The sequence below is a fragment of the Megalobrama amblycephala genome, linkage group LG5, assembly GCF_018812025.1.
Source record: "Megalobrama amblycephala isolate DHTTF-2021 linkage group LG5, ASM1881202v1, whole genome shotgun sequence".
Classification (NCBI taxonomy): domain Eukaryota; kingdom Metazoa; phylum Chordata; class Actinopteri; order Cypriniformes; family Xenocyprididae; genus Megalobrama; species Megalobrama amblycephala.
In genome coordinates, this window is record NC_063048.1 from 40,134,091 (window position 1) to 40,160,848 (window position 26,758).

Consider the following 26,758-nt stretch of genomic DNA (forward strand, 5'->3'; position numbering starts at 1 on the left):
TAACTCATACAGGACCGCTGCTTAAATCCACATTCAATTTTTATGTGTGGTCCCTTTGACAACAGGTCTGAACTCAATCCTAATGGAGCTGATATACCGAATATTTTTCCGTAGACACACACACACACACACACACACACACACACATTCATTGTCCTTTGAAGTTTTTCATATATTTTACCCTTTAATAGTTTACAAAAAGACATTAGGGTGACGTAAACATAAATATGGACGTAAACCATTGCAATAAATGATTGTATACAGCAGCAAAACCCTCAAATGAATGAATTAAACAGTGTTTGTAGCTTCAACTGACAGTTTTGGTTTTTAAAAACAATAAAATCACAAGTTGCTGAAGAAAATCAAACCTGACGGTGCAGATTTAGTTTTTGAAATATTGTTTCATCTAACTTTGATAACATAGGAGGTCCTCTGTTGGAGGTCCATCTGTAACGTATAAATCCGCAATGATGTTTGAAATTGATTTCAAGCAGGGTTCCTTCCTCTTAAACTGTATTGTATTTCAACCATTTAAGGCACCCCGTTATTAGTTACCCTCTCTGTGGACTGCTTCAGTAAATTCATAATCAATAAATTGTGGTTAAACACACACAAATACACAGAACAAAGACCTAAAGGACACACTACAGGTTGGCAAACAGTTTGGCACAACTTTTAAAGGCAGAACAATATTTTTTTTTTTCCCAAAGATCACAGGTAAATAAAGACTGCATTCCGACTAAGTCACATACTAAAACTCCTATCTAAGGGCTGACTTGCACATGTGCAGATTTTTATTTTATACAGCACTTTATACAGTACATCTAGGCACACACCTACATCAGAAGATTGCATTCATATTTGTAGCAAATGTTGGAACATAATCAAACTTTCAAACTTGCCATCTGAGAGTATTTCGTACAAAGCTGTATTGTTTCTTGCAAATTTAAAACAATGACAGTAAATTCCCAACTAGATTTTATATTCCTTTCATTGAAACACAGAACAAGCATTATGATCATGTAAAAATCGATTCGAAAAGCAAATATATAAGATTTCACTCACTATAACAGAAGCGACACTTTGTTTTCCAGTGTAAAACATTGAATGAGACCTCACTGTTCATATCGTAGCCATTCAAAAGACCTCTTTATGCAGAATTACAAGCATTTTAAAAAAGTATTAAACAGTGAATGAATCAATTACACCTACTGACCCTCATAAATGTCAAAGAATCTTAATATTCTACACCAAAACTCACTTTAAACTGTTGCTCCATGGATTTATCTAATTTAACATTCAAATGTTAGCAGTCATAAACAAAATGTTTTTTTTTTAAATAATGGTAATTATTATTTCTTATTTGAAACCAACCTAACAAAGAACAAATCACAAGTATAATAAAATCACATACGTATAATAATTAGATAAATGTAATTATTGAACCTGAATTCCTTCTGATTCAAGTACAGTAAGTCAAACTGTCTTCCTCACGACAATAAAGCTTTAGACTCTACGCATGTCCTCTAATCGCTGCGTTTCCACGTCCAAAGTGCAACACTATGGAAATCCTACTTTGGTAATTCATAATTATGACATAAAACGTGGAAATTATGACATACCAAGTAATAAATATTAGATAAAATGTCCAAATCATGACTTTCTATATAATAATTGACTTTGTATCAATTATGACCAAAAAAAAAGTCATAAATTTGACTTTTTAACTCATAAATATAACATGGTATGTCAATTTTGAGACTTTTATTTTGTATATTTATAAATTATATTATAAATGTCAATTTTGACATGTCATAATTAGGACGTTTTATGTTGTACATATGTTATAGTTTTTCAATTATCTCATAATTGTGACTATAATTATTACTTTTCGGAATTTTGACTGTCATAATTTTTACTTTTATGACTTTGTCACAATTTCGGCTTTTATGCCAAACTTTTGCATATTTTATATCATAATCTTCTTTTTATGTTACAATCATGACTTTTTTAATTGCATAATTATGACTTTTTATCTCATTATTTTGACTTTTTGTCATAATTGGGACTATCTCAAATTCGAATTTGTATTTTATAATTATGACGTGTCATAATTTTGGCTTTTATGCCAAGATTTTGACTCTTTTATGTCATAATTGTGTTTTTGTTATAATTCTAAATTTAATTACGTAATTATGACTTTTTATCTCATAATTTCAACTTTTTGTTATAATTAGGACTACTTCAATTTTGACTTTTTATCTTATAATTATGACTTATGTCAATTTCAGATTTATTGTCAAGCTTTTGACTCTTTTATCATCATTTTGTTTTTGTCATAATTCTGATTTTTTTTTATTTTTATTGTGTAATCATGACTTTTTATCTCAATTTCAAATTAGGAGTACCTCAATTTCAACTTTTTATCTTATAATTATGACATATGTCATAATTTCAGCTTTTGTCAAAATTTTGACTGTTTTATTATAATTTAGTTTTTGTTATAATTTTGATTTTTTTTAATGCATCTCATTATTTCGACCTCTTATCTCATAATTAGGAAATTATCTCATAATTTCTCATAATTTTGACTTCTGTCATAATTTCGGCTTTCATGTCAAGTTTTTGACTCTTTTATGTCATAATTGTGTTTTTGTTATAATTCTGAATTTAATTGCATAATTATGACTTATCTCATAATTTCAACTTTTTGTCATAATTAGGACTACCTCAATTTAAACTTTTTATCTTATAATTATGACTTATGTCATAATTTCAGCTTTTGTCAAAATTTTGACTGTTTTATTATAATTTTGTTTTTGTTATAATTTTGATTTTTTTTAATGCATCTCATTATTTCGACCTCTTATCTCATAATTAGGAAATTATCTCATAATTTCTCATAATTTTGACTTCTGTCATAATTTCGGCTTTCATGTCAAGTTTTTGACTCTTTTATGTCATAATTGTGTTTTGTTATAATTCTGAATTTAATTGCATAATTATGACTTATCTCATAATTTCGACTTTTCATAATTAGGGCTACCTCAATTTCAACTTTTTATCTTATAATTATGACTTATGTCATAATTTCAGCTTTTATGTCAAACTTTTGACTCTTTTATCATAATTTTGTTTTTGATATAATGAATCTTTTTAATGTATCTCATTATTTCGACCTCTTATCTCATAATTAGGAAATTATCTCATAATTTCTCATAATTTTGACTTGTGTCATAATTTCAGCTTTCATGTCAAACGTTTGACTCTTGTATCATAATTTTGTTTTTGTGTTATAATTATGACTTAGTATCTCGTAATTTTGACTTTTTATCTTATAATTACGATTTACCAAAGCATTTTTGTCTTGTGTGGCAGAAATGGGCTTCCATACAATACCGTTCCTCCTCAGCCATTCCATAAAGTTTTTATGTCCTGTGCTAATCTTTGACATTTGACCTTTGGGGGGGTCAAAGTAAATTCCACCAATTTGTTCACAAGCATTGCTACCGTGTTCCCCTCTCAACAGTCCCTGAGCACTTGTTTCATTTATTTCACACAAATATACACAACAACTGAACTCAATAAAGCTTTTGAAGTAACTTTTACAGAGAGACGTGTGCACTCAAAGATGGCTGGCTAAGCTGGTTTACGGATATACGGAATCTATCCGCATTCCATTAAAGTCCCTTTATGCTCTCCGGGAATACAGAGAGACACAAATGCGATACTCTAAACTCTAAAGAGGCAATACTGAAGTGCGAAAACAACGGCCACAACGACGGGCTAAACTTAACACAGTAGCAGATATCCCAGACAAACGGCGAGCTCTACGAGACGTCCCTGATATATGGTGGTTCTGATGCGTGTGATGCAGAAGCAGCAGTTTGATGATCAGGAGCGACGGAGCAGGCATAAATGTCACATGCAGAGCAATTACGAGCCCTCTCCACCTATCCAGCAGAGCCGCTCCATGCAATAAAACACAAAAATCATCACTAGTTATACAAAAACGCTTCCTGTGTGAGGAACATCTGGAAAAAAAGCTACAGCTTAGATCGATTTGAGTGACGTCATGAAGATGCACAGTGCGTTCGTTTCAGAGAGTAGTAATCACAAATTCATAAAGGTTTTTTAAGAAAGCACAAACAAGCCATTCTCATGGGTAACGTGATAACAAAGGGTTTATACAGATAGACATAGAGCTATATTTATATTTATATATTTATATATATATTTATATACTTCCTAATAAATACAACTTGCTCTGTGCAAGATGTGATGAAGAGTTTGTTTCACATAGTGAAACCCAGTTGGGGAAGAGCATGCATTTGTGCGAATGCCAGGGAGATTTTGATGTCGTTGGTTCTTTCCTGGGGCTCAGAATGAAGGGGTGGATTGCCTTTTCCCAGGATGCTTCAGCGATGACACTGGACAAAACACAAACTCAAGGTTAGGGGCTCACAATGACACAGTACATTGCACATTAAACTCTGGCATTCAGGGCAGGACTAGTCAATGTTCTCATTTATACTTACATGAAATATTCTATATTCTTTTACTCTGACTCAGCTAGAAGAAAGAAAAGAGGCCTTAATCAAACCGAGAAACTACTGACAACTAATGACTGCATTCTGTAGGATAGAAATTGTGGACGTTTAATCCCTTTAAATAATTAGGGATGCACCGATATTACAATTCTGGTAAGACAGTAAATGTTTTCACTTTAAGGGGATAATTAAATTTATATATATATATATATATATATATATATATATATATATATATATATATATATATATACACACTACCAGTCAAAAGTTTGGAAATATTACTATTTTTAATGTTTCTGAGTGAAGTCTCTTATGCTCATTAAGGCTGCATTTATTTCATAAAAAAATACAGAAAAAACAATAATATTGTGAAATATTATTACAATTTAAAATTATGATTTTCTATTTTAATATACTTTTAATATACTTTTCTGTGATGCAACGCTGAATTTTCAGCATCATTACTCCAGTCTTCAGTGTCACATGATCCTTCAGAAATCATTCTAATATGCTGATTTGATACTCAGTTATTATCAATGTTGGAAACAGTTGTGTTGCTTAATATTTTTTTGGAACCTGTGATACTTTTTTCAGGATTCATTGATGAATAAAAGGTTAAAAAGAACAGCATTTATTCAAAATAGAAATCTTTTCTAACAATATAAATCTTTACTATCACTTTTTATCAATTTATCAGTGGAACACAACACATCAGTGCTATTAATTTCTTTAAAAAAAAATTTTTTTTTTTTTTTTTTAATTACTGACCCCAAACTTTTGAACGGTAGTGTATATTGTTACAAAAGGTTTCTATTTTAAATAAATGCTGGTATTTTTTTTACATTTTATTCATCAAAGAAAATCCTGAAAAAAATGTTACACATATATCGTGCATCCCTATGAATAATAGCTTGGTAACTTATGCAAGACAAATGGACTTTTACTGTTTTAATAATTATATTATCAGTTGTTATGCTAAGAGAACATGAGTAAAGGAATAAGGGTAAAATGGCAAACAAGGCCGTTGGGACTCACCCTTCTCCCTTCCATTTCGCATGTTCTCCTCTTCATCCTCCAGACCATCATCCACTGTGAGATTTACAAACGTTAAAGTTAACACTGAAATCATGAAGTAGGTACTTAGAGGACGGAAGCAAGTGTACATGATCACCTGAGTGAAGTTCTTTCACTAGTGATGACATAGTGTTTGTGATCGAGTCTGCTGCCACCAAAAGATCATTACGGAGATTTCTTGGTACACCTGGATGAAAGAAGATTTTTTCAGATCACAATATCCAGAGCTTAAAGGGTTAGTTCACCCAAAAATTAAAATTCTGTCATGAATTACTCGCCCTCATGTCGTTCCACACCCGTAAGACCTTCGTTCATCTTTGGAATGCAAATGAAGAACTTTTTGATGAAATCTGAGAGCTTTCTGTCCCTCCATTGACAGCTACACGACTGACACTTTGATGCTTCAAAAAGTTCATAAAGAGATCATAAACGTGCTGCTCAAACTCAAACGTGCTGCGTAACACGAGAATGAACCTCATTGGTTCTCGCGGAAGCTCAAACGTGCTGCGTAACACGAGAATGAACCTCATTGGTTCTCGCGGAAGCTCAAACGTGCTGCGTAACACGAGAATGAACCTCATTGGTTCTCGCAGAAGCTCAAACGTGCTGCGTAACACGAGAATGAACCTCATTGGTTCTCGCAGAAGCTCAAACGTGCTGCGTAACACGAGAATGAACCTCATTGGTTCTCGCAGAAGCTCAAACGTGCTGCGTAACACGAGAATGAACCTCATTGGTTCTCGCGGAAGCTCAAACGTGCTGCGTAACACGAGAATGAACCTCATTGGTTCTCGCGGAAGCTCAAACGTTCTGCGTAACACGAGAATGAACCTCATTGGTTCTCGCAGAAGCTCAAACGTGCTGCGTAACACGAGAATGAACCTCATTGGTTCTCGCGGAAGCTCAAACGTTCTGCGTAACACGAGAATGAACCTCACTGGTTCTTGCTGAAGCTCAAACGTGCTGCGTAACACGAGAATGAACCTCATTGGTTCTCGCAGAAGCTCAAACGTGCTGCGTAACACGAGAATGAACCTCATTGGTTCTCGCGGAAGCTCAAACGTTCTGCGTAACACGAGAATGAACCTCATTGGTTCTTGCTGAAGCTCAAACGTTCTGCGTAACACGAGAATGAACCTCATTTGTTCTTGCTGAAGCTCAAACGTGCTGCGTAACACGAGAAAAGAGATTGTGTCTCTTCAGAAAATTTGTACTAAACCGCTCAATTCATATGGATTAGTTTTACGATCTCTTTATGAACTTTTGAAGTGTCAAAGTGTCAGTTGTGTAGCTGTCTATGGAGGGACAGAAAGCTCTCAGATTTCATCAAAAAGATCTTCATTTGTGTTCTGAAGATGAACGAAAGTCTTACAGGTTTGGAACGACATGAGGGTGAGTAATTAATGACAGAATTATAATTTTTGGGTGAACTAACCCTTTAAAGAACTTTTCAACCCAAAATTAATTTAGCGATTTAAATTTCAGTCTATTCCTCACTCAGAGCTATCATTTGGCATTAGAAGACTTGAAACATACACAATAATAGTTGCATTATTAATTGACTATTAATTGTCCCAGTATACATATACTTTAATTGTATGTGAAAGATAATCTTGGACATTCCAATAAACATTTTCTAAACATCTCCTAAACATCTTCAAAATGTCTCCTTTTGTGGATGATGATGTATGTCAAAGGAAAGCTTCAGACTCCTCACCCTGAGAGAAGGCATCCAGCACGTCATCTCCGACCCCTGCCAGGCAGTCCTGCGGTGTGTGTGTGGGGGTTGAGCCGGCCGAGGTGGAGCGGATGGGCATAGGCATGGTGCAACTGGCACTGTGGCTGGGTGATGAGTGGGGCGAACTCCCCGTCTGAGACTGTAGGAGGGGAGTGAGGGAGGAGAATGCAAAAATTACACTAGATGCATAACAACCTGAACCTCCATTGGTCCCTCGCTCCCCAGAAAACACTCATAAAAAGCTACTACTGCAGACATGGCTATAGATATCTGATCTATTTCTTTAGGTTGTCTCCATGTAGTGCATTCTCCATGCATCTTCGGCCTGAGAGCTCACTGAGCAGCATGCAAGAGCCATTAGAGGAGCAAAAGGCTGGTAGAAAAGGGCCGCACTGTCCCACAGATTGATGCTGAGCTCAAGGCCTGTGGCCCTCTGCCAGGCAGCAGATGGCTGGCCAGACTGCAGTCACATTAGACGTGAGGTGCTTAGCCTTGATGAAAGGAGAGCAGGTCTCTGATATTTGGCAGGGAGACATGCGGCTCGTGGTCCCTCCCTGGGTCACAGGAACAAAGCAGCGGCACTTGACTGGAAATGGGAGCTTCATGTCCTCGTTATGAGGAGCAGACGTGATAGAGATCGCCCAGAGAGACAGTCTCATGCTTTATTCTCATTAGGCGACTTTCACTTATCAATCATTTTGCACTAGTAAAGTATTGAACAGAAATAAAGAAATAACATTTCTGTCATCATTTACTCATCCTTATGTCAAACCTTTATGACTTACTTTGTTTTGTGGAACACAATGGACTGACATGCCAAAAAAGAGTATGAAAGCACCGCTATTAAAATTCTGGCTGATAATGATTCTCATTATAGCCAAAGACTGCTGAATGTCTGATACTAAACTTTTGGTAACACTTCAGTATAGGGAACATGTATTCACTAATAACTACAACTTTTGCCTCAATTAACTCCTAATTTACCGCTTATTAATAGTTAATAAGGTAGTTTTTGTAGCGTTTAAATTTAGGTATTGGGTAGGATTATGGGATGTAGAATAAGGTCATGCAGATTAAGACATTAATTTGTGCTTTATAAGTACTACAAATGAACCACTACACTAGTAATATGCATACTAATAAGCAACTAGTTAAAAGTGAGAACTGAACCCTAAAATTCTATACTATTTTGTCTAAATAAATGTAAAAAAAAGAAAGAAAAAAAAGCACAACTAAAATCCATTAATATAGGCATCACAGAATTAAATATTAAATATGCACCCAACGGTTCTGTGTATCACTACACAACACCCTTAGCAACCACTCTTAGCAACATAAACTGTTTGTTCATTGAAGCTTACTGTATTATGTAGAAGAGTATTGTGAGAAAGAGATCAAGTGAGCGAGTTTATTACCTGCATTCAAATTTAGCATTTTCCTTCAGGTCAGTCCTATGTTCATAATAAAATATCTGTTTAAATGTCTGCTGCGATATCTTGTCCTTTTAACAGTTAAGGGGTTTTCCCATGACTGACAGCGCTAGTCAAAGCATTTGTCAGTTGTGTCTTGTTCCGTGTTCACAACAATTCAGTCTTTTCAATGTAAATGTCTTCGCTACTGACCGACACATTCATTAAGACAGTCTTTGCCGCCATCTAATGGTGTAATAATGTAACTTCTGTTGCTGTTCACGGTCAGGGACTATTTTTTTTCCGGCGGAAGGAAGGCTTTTGGTGATTTTACTTCATGAAAGTTGCATTGATACATATATTTTTTGGCTTTAATATTTTATTGTGTGGTAACTGTTCTATAAAAGCAATAAGGTACTTGAGGCTAGTGCTGTATCGTGAATAAGTCACGGCTGAAGGGGTTGCAGGCACTCCACTTTGAGTCATGCCTAACAATGCCCTTCAGCCGTGACTTATTCATGATACAGCACAGCCTCTCATAACTTATTGCTTACATAATATAATATAATATGTGACCCTGGACCACAAAACCAGTCATAAGTCAAGCGGGTATATTTGTAGCAATTGCCAACAATACATAGTATGGGTCAAAATTATCTATTTTTCTTTTATGCCAAAAATCATAAGGATATTAAGTAAAGATCATGTTCCATGAAGATATTTTATAAATTTCCTACTGTAAATATATAAAAAATATATTTTTGTGAGTGGATATGCATTGCTAAGGACTTCAATTGGACAATTTTAGAAGCGATTTTTTTCAATATTTTGATTTTTTTGCACCCTCAGATTCCAGATATTCAAATAGTTGTATCTCAGCCAAATATTGTCCTATCCTAACAAACCATACATCAATGGAAAGCTTATTTATTTAGCCATTATGACTGGTTTTGTGGTCCAGGGTCACATATAATATAATATAATCATTTTAAACACTGCAAGTGAATTTAGGCTTCATAGCATTATATGCTAATTTATTTTGATATTTGCTAAAGATTACATTACAAATTTACAAGACTGTAGAATGTACTATGAATGTAATACAATCAAAAGTCATATACAAAGATATATATAATATAATATAATATAATATAATATAATATAACTTACAGTTTTAAAATTCATATTCATTTTGGGATTTGCTAACGATTGCATTTACCAGTGTTATTCATTTTAATTTTAATTTTAAAGATTAACTGTAACTGAATGTTAGATGATGGCAAAGTCAAATGAGTCATACGGACTAATTTCATAGTATTTTTGTCATATTTTCATTCTTTCTGGAGCAAGACAAAAAAAAAATCACTGTCATTGTACAGAAAAGAGCAGCCTAAACATTTTGCCTACTATCTCCTTTTGTGTTCCATGGAAGAAGAAAAAAAAAAAGGGTGAGTAAATGAAGACAAAACATTCTTTTGGTCAGTGATCCTCTCCGTTTTCAGCATTGTGCACCCCATTAATCTTCTACCTGTCAACTTAATGAAAATGCCCATGTTTTGGCATGCACAATACATATGTTAGCTCAAACTTTTGCAGCTGTGACCCAGTGTATTTACTCCAGAAATTTTGAGCTGTATTAAAGGAACACTTACTGCCTGTTTCTGCTCTTCATCCTGTCAGCCAGAAGATGAGAGATGACAGTGAGTGAAAGCAGACACGCCAGAGACAGAGGTGGTAGAGAAAGAGGTGGAGAGAAAAAAAGTGAGTATAGAATGAGAAAATAAATGATGTTGTTTCCATACATGCCATGGGAAATGAAGGACCTAATTTTTGTCCAACAAGTTTCGTACCTTCAGCAGCCTCATGAGACCTTCCAGCTGGACCATCAGTTCTCTCCTGCTCTCCTGCAGGGCCGACATGCGCCTCTCCAACTCGTCTTTTCTGTGCCTGAACAAAATGACAAACTAAATGAATAAATGAGTCACCGTGCGAATCATAAAAATCAATGACTGCCAAATATATAACTTAAAGGGCAGATATGATGGAAAACAGGATTTTCTTTGCTCTTTTGAAATGAAAAGCTCCTTGTACTATGTTCATAAAGCAAATCTCCCTCCACAACCTACTCATACAACCTATGAAAACTAAGTGGGGAAAAATGGCTCGTGGTAAAACGGCTCCAAAACCATGAGAACAGAGGATATTTGCATATACTGTTCTTAAAGGTGCAGTAGCGAAAACAGCCTTTTAATGCTCAAAAAGACAGTGGAAAATGGTCACGTAAAGCTAAATTATGAAACCTTTATTAAAGGGTTAGTTCACCCAAAAATGAACATTTTGTCATCACTTACTCACCCTCATGTTGTTCCAAACTTGTATGAGAAGATATTTTGAACAATGTTGGTAACCAGACAGTTGACGCTAGCTATTGACTTCCATAATAATTTTGGCTACCGTCTACCAATATTCTTCAAAATATCTTCTTTTGTGTTCAACAGCAGAAAGAAACTCATACAAGTTTGGAACAACATGAGGGTGAGTAAGTGATGACAAAATGTTAATTTTTGGGTGAACTATCCCTTTAACATTAATGTGACAAAAGTGTATAATATGACCCTTTTTTAGTCTTTAAATCTGCTCAGAAATGCACATAATGTGGCTAAATCTCCATGAAACCAAAACAAAGAGGGCAAAATTGGCACATAATGGAAATGTGCTAATTCACTCATCTCCTGAGACTAACATTATTAAGAAAATGAATTTGGCTCCTACATGCCCTCTGGTGCCCATAAAAGGTACTCAGTTTAAATTACTTTAAAGGGAGTGAAATCCCAACTAGTCTGTTTAAAATCTGTTATGTTCCTAACAATCTCAAATGTTCTGAAATGCTCTGGTTAACTGATTAACTCTGATTAATATTACACTGCCTGGCCAAAAAAGTTGCTGTTTGGATATAAATAGGCACATGTTTAAGAGTCTATGACTGAAACATTTTTGCAGTGATTATTATGTTTTTAGCATGTTATATGTTTGGGAACAGTTCTTTTAACCGCAATTCATGGAGTGTGCAGCTTTTCATTTCTTAAAGGGGACGTATCATGAAAATCTGACATCTTCCATGTTTAAGTGCTATAATCAGGTCCCCGGTGCAATACCAACCCAGAAAACATGAAAATGGACAACCCAGTAACTTTGTTTCCACCCATGGTGCCGCCATTTTGTTTTCGCAAGCGACAACGGTGTACCAGTTCTAACGCTATGGCAAAACATGCAAGAAAGGGGTTGAGGCCATGTTGGGCTGCTTTAGAGAAGAGGAAGAGTTGTTGTAGTAGAGTGTTGTTGACATGCCGTCATTTTACGCCGGACTGCTTCACAAACGAGGGTCAATTCAACGCTGGATTTGAACAAAAGATTAACATGACGGCACATGCTAGTGGATGAGTTGAATCAACTCCACAGCAACTACATAAATTTATCCACTAACCGTTCAGAAACGTCCAGTTTCATTCTAAAAGTTGTAACTTCTTCCTGAGTCTCTCCATCAGTGTCGACTCCGGTTTGAACAATGTAAGGCTGAACACCGTTACTGACAATCCTCATTTTGGCTGCGTGAGATTCTCCAGCTTTGTTGTTGTTGAGTAACCGAAGCGCGAGCTGTTAAAGCTCCGCCCTCTTCTGGAAAGGTGGCCGGGAGCAGCAGCTCATTTGCATTTAAAGGGACACACACAAAAACGGCGTGTTTTTGCTCACACCCAAATAGGGGCAAATTTGACAAGCTGTAATAAATGATCTGTGGGGTATTTTGAGCTGAAACTTCACAGACACATTCTGGGGACACCAGAGACTTATATTACATCTTGTGAAAAGAGGCATAATAGGCCCTCTTTAAACAACCATGTAGGAAGACATACCATGGCCATATTCCAGAATGACAATGTCAATGACTCAAATTGTGAAAGAATGGTTCAGAGAGCATGAAGAATCATTTTCACACATGAATTGGCACCTCTGAGACCAGACCTTAATTTCATTGAAAGTCTTTGGGATGTGCTGGAGGAGACTTTACAGAGTGCTCACCTCTTGCATTGTCAATACAAGATTTTGGTCAAAAATTGATGCACCTCTTGATGGAAATAACATCACAACATTTATCAACATATATGACTCAGAGGTGCCAATTCATGTGTGAAAATGTTTTCACCAACCATTCTTTCACAATTTTAACCGTGGTGAATCTTGACTTTGTCATCCTGGAATATGGCCATGATGGTTGTTTAAGAAATGAAAAGCTACACACTCCATCAGTTAGGGTTAAAAGAAATGTTGTCAAACATACAACATGCTAGAAACATAATAATCACAGCAATAATGATCCGACATAGACGCATAAGCATTTGCCTATTTAAATCCAAAGAGCGACTTTTTATTTGTCCGGCAGTATATATCCATTCTGTTATTTTTTGTGCATCTCTGTGTAGTTGTGTTTGCGGACCGTAGCAGTCGAAGCTCTGCCAGTAGAGTGGGGTTCTGCTGGGCTTTCTCAGGGGTGGGTTGAGAAGCCTGTTCATGTTCTAGACGTAGACGCTGGATTTCTTGCAGGATCTCTCTACATAAAAATCACACAAAAAACAAAAATTAACTTCAATGCCACCTATTGAAAGCTCTCAATTCATGATCATGAATATTTTATGGGACAGTAAATATGAATACTTAATGAGTTACTTTAATTTATCTTTGGTGTTTGAAGAGAATTTAATGATTGTTACAAACAAGTATAGTTTACTATGGGAATTTAGAGATCTGTAAAGAACGAGTGCAGAACCCACCTGTTTTTGTTCTCTAATTCTGCGATGAGCTGCCTCTGCTGCTTATTAGCATCAAAATTGAAACTCAGATCAGTTGGAGGGCATTGCTAAAAGGCAAAATCATTAGAGAAGAGCATTACTAATTATGCACAAAACTAATTGGAAAGATGCCGTTAAATGAAGACATCAAGTTATGGATGCATAAAAACCAGATGTACACTAAAACGAATAGACCTATAATTAAACATGCCGTTAAATTCCACACAATCAAACAATTGTGTCCTCATGAACAAGACCCCTTTTTTTCATCCTTGTAACGTATGGAGAGGTGTAATTTGAGTGTGTTTGTGAATTAAATCTCACAGTGGAGTTGCTGGCCTCCGCCGCCAGACGAGCAGCATATCGAGCGATAAGACGGTGTTCTTCATCCAGTCTGCTGGGACTCTCAAGGGTGCTACTGTCCAGACAGATAGAGAGAATAAGAGGAAATACATACAGCAGGAAGAAGAGAGGCAAAGAGAGTGATGAAGCATGAGACAGATGAGGGAAGATCAACAGGAGTAATGAAATATCTGAGATTACAGATGACCACAAGGAAAAGGTTTTGGAGAAGAAACAGTGGCATCATAATATAATATAATATAATATAATATAATATAATATAATATAATATAATATAATATAATATAATATAATATAATATAATATAATATAATATAATATAATATAATATAATTAATGCTGTCAAACGATTAATTGCATTCAAAATAAAAGTTTGTGTTTACATAATATGTGTGAACTGTTTATTATGTATTTATAAATACACAAACATACATGTATATATTTAACAAAAAATATTATATTTACATATAAAATGTTTATATAAATATGCATGTAAATATTTCTCAAATAAACATTTTTAAACATATATGTGTGTGTGTTTATATATATATATATATATATATATACACAGTACACAAACATACATTATGTAAACAACCTTTTATTTTCGATGCACGATTAATCATTTGACAGGACTAAATATAATATAATATAATATAATATAATTAGTGCTGTCAAACGATTAATTGCATTAAAAATAAAAGTTTGTGTTTACATAATATGTGTGAACTGTTTATTATGTATTTATAAATACACAAACATACATGTATATATTTAACAAAAAATATTATATTTACATATAAAATGTTTATATAAATATGCATGTAAATATTTCTCAAATAAACATTTTTAAACATATATATGTGTGTGTTTATATATATATATACACAGTACACAAACATACATTATGTAAACAACCTTTTATTTTCGATGCACGATTAATCATTTGACAGGACTAAATATAATATAATATAATATAATATAATATAATATAATATAATATAATATAATATAATATAATATAATATAATATAATATAAGTGCTGTCAAATTGATTAATCACGATTACATATTAAATCACCACTAACATAAAAGTTTGTAAATATATATATATATATATATATATATATATATATATATATATATATATATACATACATACATACATATATATACACACACACTAACACACACCCATACATATACAAATTTAATGTTAGATGCTAAAGATATTAACCGCAATTAATCTATTTGACAGCACTAAATAAAATAATCATATTGAAAAAATTAATTTTGAGAAAATATTTAAGTGTTTCAGCAATTTTATATACATTTATTATACACAAAGTCAAGATATAATATATAAATGTAATATAGATATAAATATATAAACAATATTTTTAGTAAAATTTGAGCACATTTTGTAAGTTTGTCTGAAAGGATGAAGAACACAGACATGTGCAGAGGTTGCATAGGCACTCAGTGTGTCTGGGTCTTACAGTATGTTATAGGGTTTGGCATATGGCTGGAGCAGATGATGGAGCATATGTTTTCCTTCCTCATTAAGTGCTCTACAATTAGGAGCGAATCACGTGTGTATATGTGCGAATATCCGTATGTTCTGGCAGTTAGATCCCACACACGCACATTTTTTAAAATGCACACACCACATTCATCAATCAAATGTAACACAAATATTATATTAGTCTGATAATACAACAGGATAATAAATGACTTGCATGGAGCTTTCCTGCTGTGTCGGTCCCTGTGGCCCCACCGCTGTGACCTGCCTGAACTCACGGTCTCAGGGGAGTGATTCATTAAGAGGGTTGTTTCGATGCCAGACGTCTCGCAGACTAACACGGTGTTTATAATAATCAGTGTCGCGCTGAGAATGATCCACTGGAATCCACTTATTGATATGGCACCCTGACAGCGACTGTTAGGCGCTTATATTGACACATAAAGGCGCACTGGATAATTTTTCCTCATTAAAAAGCTTCACGCCAAGGAATGAAGATCACATTTGACAAATATGTTTAAAATTATGTGCACTCATTCGAGATAAATACCAGTGTATATCATTGGACTAGAGAAAAAAAAACCTCACTGGGTGGAAAATGCTGTCGGTGAATAACAGTGTCCTAGGAGGAACAAAGAAGTCTTCCTCAAATCCTTTACATGCAAATATGCCCCTGCAAACTTAATCATAACAATAATCAATTATAAAAATGTTATTAAAATGATTAAAAATATAATAAGAAGAATATTCAGTTTTTAAAATTATATTAAAAGATATTAATAATGTTTTTTAAATAATTAAAACAACAATAATAATGATGAAACAAATTATTATTATCATCACATTACATGTAACATTATAACAATATCCAATTATTAACATTTTAAAATGTAAATAAAATGTAAATAATGATAATAGTTATTGTAGTAGTAACAGTAGTAGTAGTTGTAGTATTGATATCTCTGATATCAGATAATATCATTTTTTGCAGAACTGCTTAATAGATTAAATGAAAATAATTTAATCTATTAAGATCTTCACAATGGAACTCAATCACTGAACTGACTTGCATTATTTTTTTCCAGTTATCACTGTAAAGCTGCTTTAAAAGAATCTGTATTGTTTAAAGCGCTATATAAATAAAGATGACTTGACGACTTTAATTATTATTATTTTAATTATTATTATGTGCTTTCTGGTGCTCTACCAAGCATTAAAGTGCATCTAAATACATATTTAAAAAAGAATGTTACAAAAGTTCTATATTTCAAATAAATGCTGTTCTTTTGAACTTTATTTTTATCAATGAATGATGAAAAGAAATGAATCATGGCTTCCACAAAATAAGCTGCACAGCTATTTTGTACATTGATATTTATAATAAATATTCTTGAAGACCAAAAAAAAAAAATGCATGTAAACAAAACTAGCAAACCAAACAATATAATAACGAACACAAAATTAATTTTATAGACAGAACATAAGTCTATGTATGGAAGCTTGTTTCTGCCACTAAACAAAAAATAAAAAAGATAATTGCTACTTTTTATTTCACAATTCTGACTTTTTTCTTCACAACTGCAAGTTATTGCGAGTTACAATGTCAGAATTGCGTATTATAAATATAAACTCACAATTGCGAGAAATAATTCACAATTGAAATATTGACTTTTTTCTCAAAATTGCAAGTTTATATCTCACAATTCTCAATTTGGACTATATCGCGCAACTCTGACTTTATAACACGCAATTGTGACTTTATATCATGTAATTCTGACTTCATAACTCGCAATTGCAAGTTTATATCAAGCAATTCTGAGAAAAAAGTCAGAATTGTGAGATAAAAAGTCACAAATGCCTTTTTTATTTTTATTTAGTGGTGGAAATAAGCTTCCATAATAGTCCGATGTGTGTGATCCGCCAGTCACACAATAAATGAAATAAATTTTCAAACATTCAGTTCCTGGCGGAGCATTAAAGATTGGTGGCACGTAGCTTCCATGCTTTTTCTATACAACCAAAACAATGGAAGATACTGTCAAAAAACATTCAAATCACCTCAACATTACTGTCATAACACATTTCTGTAGTGACAGTGTGAACATCAGGCATTCACATTAAATATTAACCAACAAACTACTTCATAGTTATTAGCTTGTCAGAAGAATAGTGTATTGAAAAGTCAAGAAGTCTCTAGAAGGTTCAAACAGAGGGCAGACTGCCATGAAAACTGAACTACCATAACATTTTACATTCTAAATGACCTGAAAGAAAAAAATGAAAAATAAAAAAGTATACCCTGACCACTTCAAATGCAAAAGTCGATAAAGGACATGGAGAGCATATCACCACTCTCTGTACAGCTAGACTGAGAGGTGGAGTCTATGATTTCATATCTAGTGGCAGGTGGTCAATACTCACTTAACTTCAAATTAAAAACTCATTCGGAGCAAATGGAAAATGATATTTCTGTTCTGGCAGCAAGACTGGCCATGACCCAGCAGACGATAAATTCTACGCAAGGCCACTTGTCCTTGAAAGCCAACCCGGTAAATGAACGTGTGCTGCACCGTCAGCAGAGAGACTCGCGCTTATCGTCCTGCCTACAGCTTTGATGTCCCCACAAGGCCATGCAATTACACCCAAACTGAGCTAGAGAGAGAAGGAGAAACTTCTTATGGAAGTTCAAGGCCCAAAAAGTTTCACACTAGGTTGTGACAGTGAGGAAATTTATCCACTGGTTAATCGATGTGTGACAACACCGGTATCACTGGGATGGGGGGGGGGGGGGTGGGGGTGTTCCCTCTTTTGCACCTTGCTTTTAAAACGCTAATTCAAATGCTCAAAACCCCACGGGCATTCATAAAGGGGCGGAGCAGAGCGAGCGTTTTCAATGAATTCCTATGGAAGTTGAGACACGCACCATTATGCGGTCGTGCGCATTTTACTTTCGCTTTCAAATTAGCGCCAATTCGGAGGAGGCAATTGCTTGAATGGTGGGCTCATTATTATTCTTAAAGGTCCCGTTTTTCGTGGTTTTTTGAAGCTTTGATTGTGTTTATAGTGTGCAATATAACATGTGTTCATGTTTCGCGTGTAAAAAAACACAGTATTTTTCACATAATTTACTTATCTGTATACCGCTGTTTCCACTGTCATAAAAACGGGCTGATGACTTCCTTGTTCTATGAAGTCCCTCCTTCAGAAATACGTAACGAGTTCTGATTGTGCCAGCGGTTCCTGATTCGACAGCAGCTTCTGCTCCATCTTTCAAGAATAATCTTTGTGCGAATCTGGCATTAAACTGATTGAGATTGAGGAAGCTGTCCTCAGCAAAATGTGCTGCACATAGTTTTACATGTGGATTATAATTTTCGGAAACCGAGTTAAACATAAATTGTAACCATTGATCTCTAAGTACAGCGTCCCTGGGAAGGCCAAACAAAGGTGATTGGACTGCGGGATGAAAATAACAGCGTTTCGACGACATGGCGACAAACACACTCTACAAACGCAACTCTTGTGTATTCCTGTGGGTGGAGGTTAGTCAAAAAACTGTTTTAGTGACGTCATTAAAGAAGGAAGTAGAGGGATGTAGTCCAAACTGGCCGTTCGATGTAGGCGACTTCTGTTAAATAAAATATCTCGCTTGGCATTGAACTTTGAGCTTTAAAATTTTACAGATTTTATTTATACTCTAAAAACAACATTACACACTAACTAAAGTTTGAAACATGGGATCACGAAGAACGGGACCTTTAATGAAAAACACAACAACTAGAAAAACACAACTAATCTTTTGCAAGTTCCCTATTAGCACCTGGTTTAAATCCAAAATACTGCAAAAGTCATCCGCCATCGTATCGTCAGTCAGCTCCTCACTCTCGTAATGAATGAAATCTGACTCCTGCTGCTGATCTGTGCTGCGACTCTCGTTCGGCTCACGCTGCATCAAGCAGACGCATTCGGTTTTTAATTGTAGTGTCTGTTTTCTAACTGAATGTAATGATTTTCATTACGGGGGCGGTGCCGCGGTGGGCAGGTGTTGCGGCTGAACACATGTAACACCGTCAACCCGAACTATCGCAGCAAGCCTATTTCACACAGAATCTTGTTGTTGATGTTTCGAGAAGTAAGGGTTGTTGTCACAGTTTTTTACATTTTCAGCTCTCTTTAATGTGTAATGTTGCTCTTTGAGCATGAAAAAGGCCTGCAAAATTACAAAGCACAAAGTCCACTCCAAAGGGAGTTATTTTCAATTTCAGTAAGCATTGTTTCTGAATTCCCTGAAACGCCACGACTGTAGTCTTGAGTTTTCTTCCGGGAATGTACACATCATAAAATTCCTAATTTAAATAATTCCTGCCCAAGGCAGGAACAAAAAAAATGTTGCCATCTCCAAGAGACGCTGTTTTTTCCACCCCGGATCTAATATGGTTATGGCAAGGGTAAGCTCAAAACAAGCTCAAAGCTCGAAGGATGACCGATCACAACACACCGAACAAGCCATGTTCCTGACAGACTGGGAGGTGCTGCAAAAATGTAAATAAAATATGTGAACATTCAAGCATGAAAACCTATTCTAGTAGACCCCAAAAACAAAATCAAGACTTTGTAAAAGAGCATAATAGGCCCCCATTAAAACTATTTGCCACCTTTTGATATAAATATATGTGCCAATAGTACAATAAAAACTATTACTAAATTTAAAACAAAAAATCATGCTGTTACAATCATCTGTGACGGTTGTGGATAATAGTAACAATATGATAACATTAATGTGCTTACTTACAAAGAAAAAACATTGATGTTAATTTTAAAGAATAATTTGCAGTCTTATACATTAGTAATTGCTTAGCTGTCAATTATATGCATTTTTAAATTAAAGGTCTAAGTCCACATAATTCTTTGAAATCTTAAAATCCTTAAATGCATGAATTTGCTAATGAGTCCAAACTAGTTACACTAGTCCAAACAGTCATACCATTCAATACATATTTTTAACATTCATTCTTAAAAAAAAAAAAAAATCATTTCTGCAGTAATTTTTCTCTATCAGAGAGAAAAAGGTACTGAGTATGTGTTCCAGTTGCCATCGGTCTTCTCTCTAATCAGGCTTTTAGGCTATGAGGACCTGCCATAAGGTTTATAAATGTGGCTGCTAGGCACTTGTGCTGCACCCAGATCACGTCCCAGGTTTGTACCAAGTGACACTACTGAAGTGGAACAGGATGATGATTTTGTAACAGTGTGCAGCAGTACATAAAACTGTCTGTTTTATAAATTGCATGAGCAATGTCAATTTAGAAAGTCAGCATTACTGTCCCAACAAAATTGGACGTTAGTGATGTCAAAAGTTCTGGTTTATAAGTACCAAGTTAACACACACACACACACACGCACGCACACACACACACACACACATATATATATATATATATATATATATATATATATATATATATATATATATATATATATATATATATATATATATATATATATTATATATATATATATATATATATTTTTTTTTTTTTTTTTTATGTGTGAATAAAGACTACAAGTTTTTGACAGATTCCTATATACATATATACAGTAGTCAACATTTGAAATGGATCAAAAAAGTTAATCAAAGTTGTCCTAAGAACTTTGATGAAAGGTTTTGATCCACTTCAAATGTTGACTACTGTATATATGTGTGTGTGTATATATATATATATATATATATATATATATACATATACACATACATAAACACACACACACATATATATATATATATATATATATATATATATATATATATATATATATATATATATATATATATATATATATATATATATATATATACACACATACATATACACACACACATATATATATATATACACACACACATATATATATACACACACACATATATATATATATATATATATATATATATATATATATATATATATATCACATAAAAGTCAGGAATCAGTGAGATTAAGATATTAAAATGATCAAAACTTTTACACTGTTACAAAAATTATATTTTAAATAAACACTGTTCTTTTAAACTTTCTGAAGAAAAAAAATGTTTCCACAAAAATATTAAGCAACAACTTTTTTCAACATTATATCATAATAAATGTTTCTTAAGCACCAAATCAGCATATTAGAATTATTTAAATTGTAATATTCCACAAAATTACAGTTTCTACTGTATTATTGATCAAATAATTGCATCCTTGGTGAGCATAAGAGATTTCTTTTAAAAATATTTTTACCGGCCCCAAACTTTTCAATTTTTTGATAGGTTTTTTTAGTAATCAATTAAGCAATACTTACTGTGGACCAAAATAGGTAACTAGAATCAGGACATTTTAATGTTGGTATAAAATTCTTTATAAAATGGTTAGTTCCTGTCCTTGATTCTGATTGGTCAATAGCTATGTTTTATTCATGATAAAATATGGCTATGATCGCTTCACCCAACGGTTCTGTGCTTTATAAGTACTAATAATGAACCAATACACTAGTAATATGCATGCTAATAAGCAACTAGTTAAAAGTGAGAAATTACTATTTTGTCTAAATAAATGTAAAAAAGAAAAGAAAAAAAAAAGCACAACTAAAATCCATTAATATAGGCATCACAGAATTAAATATTAAATATGCACCCAACGGTTCTGTGTATCACTACACAACACCCTTAGCAACCACTCTTAGCAACATAAACTGTTTGTTCATTGAAGCTTACTGTATTATGTAGAAGAGTATTGTGAGAAAGAGTTTATTACCTGCATTCAGATTTAGCATTTTCCTTCAGGTCAGTCCTATGTTCATAATAAAATATCTGTTTAAAGTCTGATGTATTATCTTGTCCTTTTAACAGTTAAGGGGTTTTCCCATGACTGACAGCGCTAGTATAAACAATAGGAAAACAATGGATCGCAATGACAGTTTGGACACTGAGGAAATTGTAAATGTTTATTCATACTTGTATAACAGACCACAGCCATAATTAGCCTGTTATGCAGCCAAGAGAGCAGCGACAGGCCAGGATTAGACAGAACAACGATCAGAGGAGACAAATTGAGTTGTGGTGTGAGGAGAACCAGTGGAGAACAGGGCAGAGACCGGTGTTATCGTTAGCTAACATGTATGTATCTATAAGCTATGTAACACTGTGCTTAGATCACAATATTGTACAGATTATTATCATGTATCAGGCAATAGCAAAGCTAGTATTGGTCATCTAGGAGTATTGATTAATAATAATAGAAACTAATAAACTTTGATCAGGCATAGCCTATGTCACACTCATTAATATCCACCCACACTAACGTTTGTTTTGCATCACGACTAAAAAAAAAAAAAAAAACTTAGAGTGCACAATTCACGTTTTCATCGAGCTGCATCTCTGACGGATCCGTGACATTCATGTCTCCAGCCAGCGGCCGAATAGACATAGTGTTATTGAATGTGTTTCATGTTATCCTTTATTCATTAATTCTGTGTTATGTTTATTCTGTGCCCATTCACTGATAGAGTGAGGATGTATATGACGTTGTGAGTTTGTAGTTGAGTGAACTTGAATGTACATACAGTACAGTCCAAAAGTTTGGAACCACTAAGATTTTTAATGTTTTTAAAAGAAGTTTCGTCTGCTCACCAAGGCTACATTTATTTAATTAAAAATACAGTAAAAAACAGTAATATTGTGAAATATTATTACAATTTAAAATAACTGTTTTCTATTTGAATATATTTCACAAAGTAATTTATTCCTGTGATGGCAAAGCTGAATTTTCAGCATCGTTACTCCAGTCTTCAGTGTCACATGATCCTTCAGAAATCATTCTAATATGCTGATCTGCTGCTCAAGAAACATTTAATGTGTACAATTGTACAAAATATTTGTGTACAATATTTTTTTTTCAGGATTATTTGATGAATAGAAAGTTCAAAAGAACAGTGTTTATCTGAAATCTAATCTTTTGTAACATTATAAATGTCTTTACTGCCACTTTTGATTGATTTAATGCATACTTGCTGAATAAAAGTATTCATTTCTTTAATTTCTTTTCAAAAAAATATAAATAAAAATTCTTACTGACCCCAAACTTTTGAACGGTAGTGTATAATGCTACAGAAGCTTTGTATTTCAGATAAATGCTGTTCTTTTGAACTTTCTATTCATCAAGGAATCCTGAAAAAAAAAAAGCACAACTGTTTTCAACATTGAAAATAATCATAAATGTTTATTGAGCAGTAGATCAGCATATTAGAATGATTTCTGAAGGATCATGTGACACTGAAGACTGGAGTAACGATGCTGAAAATTCAGCTTTGCATCACAGGAATAAATTACTTTGTCAAATATATTTAAATAGTACACAGTTATTTTAAATTGTAATAATATTTCACAATATTACTGTTTTTTACTGTATTTTTAATTAAATAAATGTAGCCTTGGTGAGCAGACGAAACTTCTTTTAAAAACATTAAAAATCTTAGTGGTTCCAAACTTTTGGACTGTACTGTACATGGAATGAATGAAATTGAGTATTTACATTACCAGCACATAATTCAAAACTGTTTTGTGTGAGTGTGAGACTGTATGCATTTGTGTACATATTTGTATTCATCAGTGTTGAACTTGATTCACGTAAAAACGGTGAAAAAGCATCGCGTGTAAGTTTATTCATGTAATATCATCCTTTACAGTAATATTACAATGTTGAACTCCATCATATCGCCAGGATGATAATCCTCCGGTCTATAATGAACGTGTTTATCGAAACAGATGCAGAAGCGAAGTCCCTTCACAAACACAATAATTTGACGATGATAAATTAAAATACAAAAACTACCGAAAACACTAAATCACGAGTCAACACGTGAGCGACTCCCTCTCGTGACGTAAAATGACGTGACGTTTTTTACAGAGTCCGTCACTTTATCTACTAAATTTGTGCCCTTATGTCCTGCAAAACATTTTTAAACCCTGCAGTACCTTTTTACATTGTATTTTCGTACAAGGTTATATATTCCTCTCGAAAAAAAAAAAAAAATTAACCTGCAATATGCACTTTAACCTGTTAACGGTCACCCCCACTTTTTTTTTTAGACAAGAAAATGCACTATTCAAACTTAAATGGTTGTAATTCAAGAATACTTTGGAGTATAGACATAAGGCTGATCTTGTTTTAAAGAGGAAATTTGGCAGATTATTGTAGAAGTGAAATTGTAAGTGAAACAGAAAAAAAGTTATAGAAGTTTAAGTTTATGAAAATGTAAAATGTAAAAATATAATATTTTATATTTTATATAAAATATATATTTTACAAAACAAGTTTTACTCTACTGCAAGGAAATCAAAGCCAAAAATCTGAACAAGTTGTGTTCCAAATTTGAGGTTGATATCTCAAAAAATGAACTTTCAGTAAGATTTTGTTTGGGCGCAGTACCACACTTTTTCACTAGATGTCAACCAAGCTCCATTACTGACCATATAAAGGCGCCTCCATTTCCATATATGGTTTGAGTGATCTGAACCATATATTTCTGTTATTTTCATACAATTTATAAAGTAGACATCCTATATAGAAGTAATATGGGAAGTTTGGCAGAATTTGATATAAATTCAGCCTCTAATAAACATTAAAACAACATGTATATGGGTTATAGATCGCCTCCACAATCATAAATGTATTTTTTTTCTATTAAAAACATTTTCAGACCATTTTTGGTTGGATGTTATCTTTTGAACTCTTGGCATGAAAACAAACACGTTTCAACCAATCTTTAATGATTTTTCATGTTTATCGCTATTTCAAAATAAAGGTCTGAACATGCCTTATGAGTATTAAAATATGCTTGTTGCAAATTGATAAATTATTGCTCCTATGTAATTTATTGTGAAAATCAGTCACATCAGTCAATATGAAAACTAGAGATTTTAAGCTTTCAAATGATATATAGTTTGTCAAGATTAGTTTAGGTTTAGTATAGAATATTACTGATTTAAATATGTAATGGCTGTGGGCCCACCAGTGGGCCAGTGACAGTTAACAGGTTAATATTTGTATTGTATGGTAACCATTTTATAAAAGCAATAAGGTACTCAAGGCTAGTGCTGTATCGTGAATAAGTCACAGCTGAAGGGGTTACTCCGCTTCGCGTCATGCCTAACAACGCCCTTTAGCCGTGACTTACTGTATTCACGATACAGCACAGCCTCTCGTACCTTATTGCTTACATACTAACTATACTATTATTCACTAACTACCCACAATCTAACTTAACCTGTTGCTAAATGGACTGTCTGTCTGTCTGATAGTCGGCCGTAACCTCCATATAACAAAGCAACTATAACTAACCTGAAAGATCGGGAATTGCATTCTTTACAGATTTTGTTGATGCATTTGCAGCATTACCTGATTTGCATAATTCCTTTAGTAAATGAGGTGCTAAAACAATGCTGATAGCACGTGCAAATAAAATATCTCCGGATAACCTTGGGCTGTAACCCAGCCTGAGATGCACCAAGGGTTCACAGGCAGCAGCCAATTTCTCGACTGAATGCTTTTAGTCTTCCGTGTAATATCACTGGTATTGGTATCGACTACTAAAAATCATCACGACACTAACAAACGTAATCAACTGTGGCGGGTTGAATGCAACATAATTACATAAGAATGCTAAGGAGCACTCCTTGTGTCCCCAACATTTCCATTTTGGCAGACTCCAGTAAACAAGATACGAGACGAGACGAGAATTAAGTGAATTATAATTCTGCATTAATTTTTGGCGCCCCAGGCATTACCAGCACTTGACATCCGACTCACATAAACAGCATGTTGTAATGTAAGATTGTGATGTTGGGTGAAAGGTTCAAGCAGAGAGACTGACAGTCTGTGTCTTTGATTTCATAAGCAGTGGCGTGTTATTGAAGGAAACGCAGATGAAACTAACATGTACAATCTCCCTCGACCACAGGCTTCATTTAAATGCGTCGCATCTCCGATTGCCTGAGGTTAAGGAGTCGAGTGGAGTCAGCTCCTTTTAGACTGACTATGACTTCATGTAGGGTGAAGTGTTTACCCGTCCACTAGTCCTGCCTCTACGCTGGCCTATATTTAGAGCTGAATACACAATAAGCCAACCTCTCTCTGTGCAAAACATGTCACATCTGGTCCATTTTAGTGATTTGCCGTCACGGCACGCGTTGCTCCGAGGCTCGATAAGTATTTTAG

General features: G+C 34.1%; 1 protein-coding gene across 11 annotated transcripts in view; it reads right to left on the reverse strand.

Moving 5' to 3' along the window:
* Nucleotides 1–151: 151 nt before the first annotated feature.
* dtnbb (dystrobrevin, beta b) overlaps nucleotides 152–26,758 on the reverse strand; it is a 69,715-nt gene continuing 43,108 nt past the window's right edge. For 3 of the 11 annotated variants that reach the window (XM_048192274.1, XM_048192271.1, XM_048192278.1), the window contains 9 exons: nucleotides 13,943–14,036; nucleotides 13,601–13,686; nucleotides 13,267–13,380; nucleotides 10,625–10,721; nucleotides 10,427–10,447; nucleotides 7,345–7,504; nucleotides 5,725–5,814; nucleotides 5,589–5,642; nucleotides 2,365–4,430 (listed from right to left, as the gene is read on the reverse strand). In XM_048192274.1, coding sequence (XP_048048231.1) covers nucleotides 4,381–4,430; nucleotides 5,589–5,642; nucleotides 5,725–5,814; nucleotides 7,345–7,504; nucleotides 10,427–10,447; nucleotides 10,625–10,721; nucleotides 13,267–13,380; nucleotides 13,601–13,686; nucleotides 13,943–14,036 — 766 coding nt within the window. In that variant the 3' untranslated portion in view covers nucleotides 2,365–4,380. Of the gene's footprint in view, nucleotides 4,431–4,538; nucleotides 4,573–5,588; nucleotides 5,643–5,724; nucleotides 5,815–7,344; nucleotides 7,505–10,426; nucleotides 10,448–10,624; nucleotides 10,722–13,266; nucleotides 13,381–13,600; nucleotides 13,687–13,942; nucleotides 14,037–26,758 lie in introns of all 11 variants that reach the window. The other 8 variants (XM_048192276.1, XM_048192280.1, XM_048192277.1 and 5 more) reach the window with 5 other exon arrangements.